Source organism: Triticum aestivum, chromosome 5A (assembly GCF_018294505.1).
Source record: "Triticum aestivum cultivar Chinese Spring chromosome 5A, IWGSC CS RefSeq v2.1, whole genome shotgun sequence".
NCBI classification, from domain to species: domain Eukaryota; kingdom Viridiplantae; phylum Streptophyta; class Magnoliopsida; order Poales; family Poaceae; genus Triticum; species Triticum aestivum.
Window position 1 is genome coordinate 184,872,915 of NC_057806.1, and position 6,604 is coordinate 184,879,518.

Genomic DNA, 6,604 nt, shown 5'->3' on the forward strand with positions numbered 1-6,604 from the left:
CCCGGAGCACAATTTTCGACGATGAGCTAAGCTTACGTCGATTTTCCTCGTCATATCATTTCACCTTGAACAACAAGCTTGATTTCGAGTTTGTGTCGTACCCATGGTTCCAATAACATTTTGCTTCATAATTCCTTTGACTTGATGTCATCGCCGATAGATTACATCTTCATGAAATCTCTCGACAAATGTGTCATGATCATCACCAACATTTTGAGCTTTTCCAGGATATCAATCAAATTCATAATGAGAAATACCATCCTTGCCCTCGATGATTTGTGTTATCATCGACCACTTTATTGCCTTCCGTTCAACACAAACTTGTTCGTGTTTTGTGTTATACCTTGAGATCCTTGCTATCCAGCATTTGTTCCTCTTTACCTTGGAGTATTACCACCTTTTATGTCAAGAATGTCGTGGGAATTTCACCACATCTTAAGAATTCTTGGTATAGTGATACTTCTCACCATCACCATTCTTTCTTGGTCCTCGTGTTGATTCCAACCGGGGTACCAACAAGTGAACAGCGCTGTTTGGATTCTGCACTTCTAGCAACCCTATTGCTTTGAAGTTAATGGTCGGCCGTTCATTCTTAGACTATTGATTACTGAATCAACATTCTGACATTGCTCGTACAACCCAACCCATATTTCGGGCGCACCTCTCAACCAATGTTTAATTGTGTATGTTTTCCTTGAGCATACTTCTTATATCATTTGATCTGACAAATGTTATCTCCTTATCCACATAATTGTGGAGATCCATCTTTTTGGCTACCTCGTTGAATTAACGCCGAGTCCATCAGCTACCTCCTCATCCTCTTCTTGATTTAATGATGAACTCTTGTTTCGGAACTCGCTTCCATAGTTCATTTCTCGAGAATCTTCGACGTCATCTCGTCAATTTGTGTCACACCTTTTCTCCTCGAGCATCATGAGTTTGAGGTATCCTCACACCAATCAGATCTGAATCTCGGTCAGATATGATGGCTCGGACATATTTCCAAGAGTTATAACATTGGTCGTTGTATGGCCCGATAAGGTGATGTCATCCTAGCACACCTGGCTGGAGGCTCTATTGTTATAGATTCCTTTTCGGCAAGGTTATCCATTCTTCCATGAGGAAATGGTAAGACTTATCCTATAAGTTGTTACCGATGAATTTGTGTTTCCGAAGTCTGATCTTCACCTGATGACCATGTCAATGCTATCTCGAAGCATGTCTATGGTACTCCGATTTTCAACAAGAACATTTGAAGCCCAATGCTAAATGTTTCCTGCTCAATTATCCAAACACCGATGTATGGGTAATATCATGAAATTTCTCTCCCCTACCCAAAGAGTTTTCTACATTATATCCTGAAATTTCTCTCCTGATATATGTGTTTAAACACATTTTCCTTTCCATTGTTCTGTTTAAAATGATAATCACATTTTCCATTTCATTGTCTTGTTTAACCTTCTTTTTGTGGTCTATATGATCTAAGAAGTAATATTCTCTTGCTTATGTAAACACCTCGTCCTACAACTTAGTCAGTGAGACCCTGTTACTATTGTTGATGACATTCCGGTAGCCACCGATGGACGAGAACTTTGCCTATTGGCCCGCCTTGTTTAACGAGCCGAAAAATGGTTCTCTTCGTCCCTCGACCTTGGTACCGACGTTGTTACCGATATAACTGACAGGTTATCCTCTGACATGCCTTGCTATCATAACCGTGCAAGATATCATCACTCTTTCCACTTTAAACCCACATGGTGGGCCCATAACCCACAGTTCCACAGGATCGAAACCTGACTCTCCGGTACACCCCTGTTCCCAAAGTTATTCCTCGGATTTGACTCCGTATGTAATTCACGGGTCACCTTCCTAGGGATGATCTATTCTAGTATTAGACGCAATACTTATTCTTCTTGCTCTGAACCCCTTTCACCTTCTGATTAGGCCATCGAACGATTGCTTGCCCATTGGAAACTTCTCATGGTACCTTCTTACTTTACTCTTGATATTTTCTTAAGTATCTATTCGAGAGTTGCTTTCTACCACATTCCCTGAGTTATCTGCCAGATAGTCAACGTTGTGAGTCGTAAGTACAATGAAATTTCCGAAGAAAGGATGATGAATTCATCATGATGACCCGAAGCAGAGGACTGAATACATCAATGTAATGGATCAACCTCTTCTAGAAGAGCAACTATGACCGAGAAGAATCATTAGAATTTCGTAACTAGATCCCTTCCCCTTATAACCACTCCTAAATCTCGGGACGAGATTTCTTGTAGTGGAGGAGGTGGGAAATGGCAACATTTTGGGAAATTTCAGGAGAACTTGGGGGTTTTGTATGTGTCGGTCTGGATGTTTGGCGATTCGATGGATGTCTGGCTGGGACTCGTTGTCCGGGCATTGGCCAAATGTCTAGCGGCTATACTCCGTGATAGATCAAAATCTTAGGAGTTTGAGTGTGGGGAGAAAAGTTTTGGGGTGGGATGGGGGTGGATTTCGTGGGAAAAGGTGGGGTGGTGGGGAGGGTCTAGATCCGCATGGCAAACAACAAGTTCATGGATCCAAATCGACAAAATCTCACAAAACTCAACAAATTGCAAAAAAAAGTTGGTGCGGCTATTTTTTGGTAGGGATTTCTGAATTAGGACAAAACGCAATAAGAATAGGTTAGCAAATGAGGAGATGAGATTCCAAGATGTGAATCAACCTTCTCTGATCCAAGATGATGTAGCTAGGGCGGAACCCTAAATTCGAGATCTTATCACACTAAGAGGTGGGAGAAGGATAGAATCAAGAACAACACAAGAGGAAGAATACTCAAAGACAAGAATTACTCACACATCCACTAAATCCACAAATCTCATACAAGTTTATGGATCCAAAGTCAACCAATGGTAATAGCAAGAGGTAATTCTTCCCATCCCCAGAGGAATTGAGGCCTTGAGAGATAAGTCTTCTCCAATCCCTAGGAGACGAGGCCTTGGTATCCATTTAGGGATCTTCTCCTAGGAGGTCTTGATATCCAAGAGAACTAATAGATGAGCAAAGCTCTCTCAACATCTAATCATATACTTTGCTAACCCTAAGAGGAAGAGGGGGTAGTCTCTTCATAGTGTTGGACGAAATAAGGGAGAGAGAGGGGTACATGTGCCTTTGGCCCGCATATGCGCGCATGGGTGCCAGATGTCCCTGGACATGCCGGATGTCTGGCCCGACATTAGGCGCCAGACGTTCGGGGCTTGGCCAGACGTCTGACAAAAATTGGCATAACTTCTAGACCCTCCTAGCCGGATTTCTAGGGATGCGTCGAATGTCTGGTCGTTCGATGGGAGTCACCGGGCGCCTGTTTCTTCCGAATGTTCTTTGTTTGCTGGCACCGGATATCCATGCCTTGATCGGGTGTTCGGACACTGTTGCTTTGCGGCGGCTCCACTTGTTGCACTCCTTGCTCCATTTCTGTGAGGGCTTGTCCCTTGCTTCTAGCTTCTCCATGGCCACCTCCTTGGTACCTAAGAACGCATAGCACATCCACTTGAAGTAGCAACCATGTCTCGCATGCAGAAGAAGAAGATTCACTAAGGAGCGAGTTAACCTTGCGTGTGCGTGTGCGTGTGCGGGCGTGTGTGTGTGTGTGCGTGTGTGTGTGTGCGTGTGTGTGTGCGTGTGTGCATATGTCTACGAGCCCTTCCAGATAATACTTGGCTTGGCTGATTGACAAGAGGGTAAAACGTTCCACAATATGCTTGGGAATTAAGTAAAACCGCTGCTATATTAGGGCATTGTGTTAAACTGTCACTCTCTCCGTTCACTATTATAAGATGTTCCAACTTTTTTCCAAATTGGGTGTATATAGATGCACTTTAGTTCACTCATTCCAATCATATGCAGTCCATATTGAAATATCCAAAACATCTTATTGTAGTGAACGGATGGAGTAAATAATAAAGAAATATATACCCATCATGAATTTGTCGTCGAATACCTAGGAATCATACTCCCGGGACAGGCGATATCTATAAATTGTCCAATTTGGATACTTCTACTCAACAGTCAGATTAGTGCCAACGGTTTCTGCTTGATATTCATGGCCAATTATCAACATGTAAAAGTAACAGGATGACAGCATACCATTGCAAGTGACTATCTGAGTGTTCGATCTTGTGAAAACAATATACAATCATCTGAGTATTGAAGTGCTTACATGGAGTCGATAAATATGTGTCGGGATGCTTGAACATGAAAGCATCAATGAGAATGCCCAAATGCTCCCAATGTATGGTTATTACTCGCTGGATCCGCCATCATCTTTGCTACTCAGGGTTCGTATTATTGCTTCCAACACCTTGATATCACTATCTCTCTTGGCGATCTCCTCTTGTTTTGCCCGCAGCTCTTCCATGTGCAGCTGGAAAACTCCTGCAAGATGAAAAACATAAATGAGCTATGAAGCTCCAGACTAACCTCGGTGAGTCAAATGCTGGTGCACCAGCAAGATGGTACACATACTTGCGGTGTTCTCCAGCTCCTTCGTGACTTCCTGTGCATGCAGCTCTGCAGCTCGTTGAGCAGCTTCAGCCTGGCGTTTTTCTGTACGGGCTCGAGCAGCTGCAGAAATGGCAGCGTCCAGTTCACGTTCCAGAGACTGCACCCTCTGGTCAAGAATCTAATACACAGAAGAGAAATACCAATCAATAGGAAAACATACCAAACAACAAACTGTAGAACAACGGTTAACTAGATGCCAACATATATTCGAGCCAATAAAGTGCCAAACTACATTCATAGCTATTAATTGTGCAGGGGAAAAAAACATTCACTGCTCTTGCACAAGACTAAAAGGTATCATGTTGCTTAAATCCAAATTTTAGCTTATAAGGATACTAATGTCGCTAGAAATACACTACAAAAGAAATAATTTGCTAGCCATTAATCTGCAAACTTAATATGCAATCATGTAGAAAATCCAGATATAAAAATAGGCATCTGTGTGCTGAACCTGTTTGATGACTATAAATTCATGAGTACAGGTTGGTGCAACCGAGCTTAAGTATTTGACATACACTTACTCTTGACACCCATTTATCATTACATGTGTAGCCACATGTTATTTGTCAAACACGGAGCCTTCTGTTGTTGGCTTGTTGGCCAGAATAAAGCCGCACTTTAGGAAACTCAGTTAGGGCAAAGTCTATCACAAACCAAACATGTCCTTAGTAGTTCAGATATGAGGGGAAAATAACCGAGAATAGTATGAAATTCATCACATGCCTGTAAAAAACTAAAACGAATGATAAATTTGAGTCATGTATTTGATAAGGTGGTGCATGGCTTTATGCATTCAGTTTCAGAAATCGTTGTCAGGACCATCACATAAATACAATTAATCAAATCAAGTACATTTGACTGGAGCTGGCACCATCCATCCTGCCTAGCTCTATCAAAACCCAAGGCAAAGCCAAATAGACTAGATTGAACTGAACCTCTGTCATCTAAGATGCATCTTGATATGAACAGGGATTCTGCGTCGTCTGCTTACTGATTAAGCTCACGCCGATTAGGGGGAGGCATCTATCTACAGGCCCAAGTGAAAGGAACGGTTTGGGGATCGGAAGCATGGGTAGGTACCTTGATGGAGCGGGCCTGTTCGGAGGCGAGGGAGGCCTTGGAGAAGACGTCGTCGTCGACGAAGACGGCCTTCCGGGCGAGCAGCTTCTGCAGCGACTCGACGTTGGCGCCCAGCTCTCCCAGGTTGCCGATCGCGGCGCCCCACCGCTCGCCCGAGGGCACGGCGGTTGGCGCCGAGGACGACAGGGAGGCGACCGCGACGGACGATTTCTCCCTCTGCGCCATCTCCGCCGGCGATCCCTGGTGCGGTTGGCTACCTACTACTCCTCCTGCCCTCTTCACGCTTTGGCCCCTAGGCTTCACCGCAATCACGGGGAGGAGGCGGAATAAACACTAGGCCCGCTGACAGCTAGGACCATACAGTCAGGTATCGACGCTCCCACTAACAGGTACGTAGGACCACACCAAACCTCTCCCGTTTCCGATAGAAATCTCCGTGCAGCAACCACTCCACCGTTGGAAATCAACGGATCCATCCGACGGCTCGGAAATCCAATTCAGCCTCTTCTTTTTAACAATGCAAGTGCTCATACATACGCACATACACTCACTTTATGAACGCACACACTCACACTCTACCCTATAAACATTTTTAAGAGACTGAGCCGGCATACCATCTTGAGATTTACGAAGTTACCGAAAATCCTGAGATAAATCCAGGAATAATGCGAGCATCATGATTTGAACACTGATGGGTTGGGATACTACTGTCCCTGTAACCATCTAACCTAATCACAGGTTGATTCGCGAAATCCAATTTGGCTCTTGAGAGCATATGCTCTGCCCATTAAAAATGTTTTTCTTAAATGTTCAAAAAATGATAAAAAAAAGATATGATCATTGTCACACCAAAACACTACCTGCAATTTTTTAGAAGAAAAGCTCAAGTTTTTTATCTGTGAAAAAAAACAAGTCGAACTACAAATGTTACCTCAAAATATTACACATATTTTTGTTTTTTCACCGAGGAAGCACA

The 6,604-nt window shown here is 43.5% G+C and overlaps 1 protein-coding gene across 2 annotated transcripts; it reads right to left on the reverse strand.

Moving 5' to 3' along the window:
- Positions 1–2,833: 2,833 nt before the first annotated feature.
- LOC123102762 (uncharacterized) lies at positions 2,834–5,936 on the reverse strand. 2 transcript variants are annotated; one of them, XR_006449289.1, is made up of 4 exons: positions 5,629–5,936; positions 4,510–4,666; positions 4,205–4,419; positions 2,834–3,512 (listed from the first exon to the last, which is right to left on the reverse strand). XR_006449289.1 is itself a non-coding variant. In XM_044524188.1 (3 exons), exons 1-3 carry the CDS (start codon positions 5,851–5,853, stop codon positions 4,286–4,288), a joined length of 516 nt encoding a protein of 171 aa, XP_044380123.1. In that variant the 5' UTR covers positions 5,854–5,936; the 3' UTR covers positions 4,107–4,285. The 2 variants fall into 2 exon arrangements, 1 of the variants encoding a protein (XP_044380123.1); XM_044524188.1 differs by lacking the exon at positions 2,834–3,512 and having other exon boundaries at positions 4,107–4,419.
- Between the last annotated feature and the right edge of the window lie 668 nt (positions 5,937–6,604).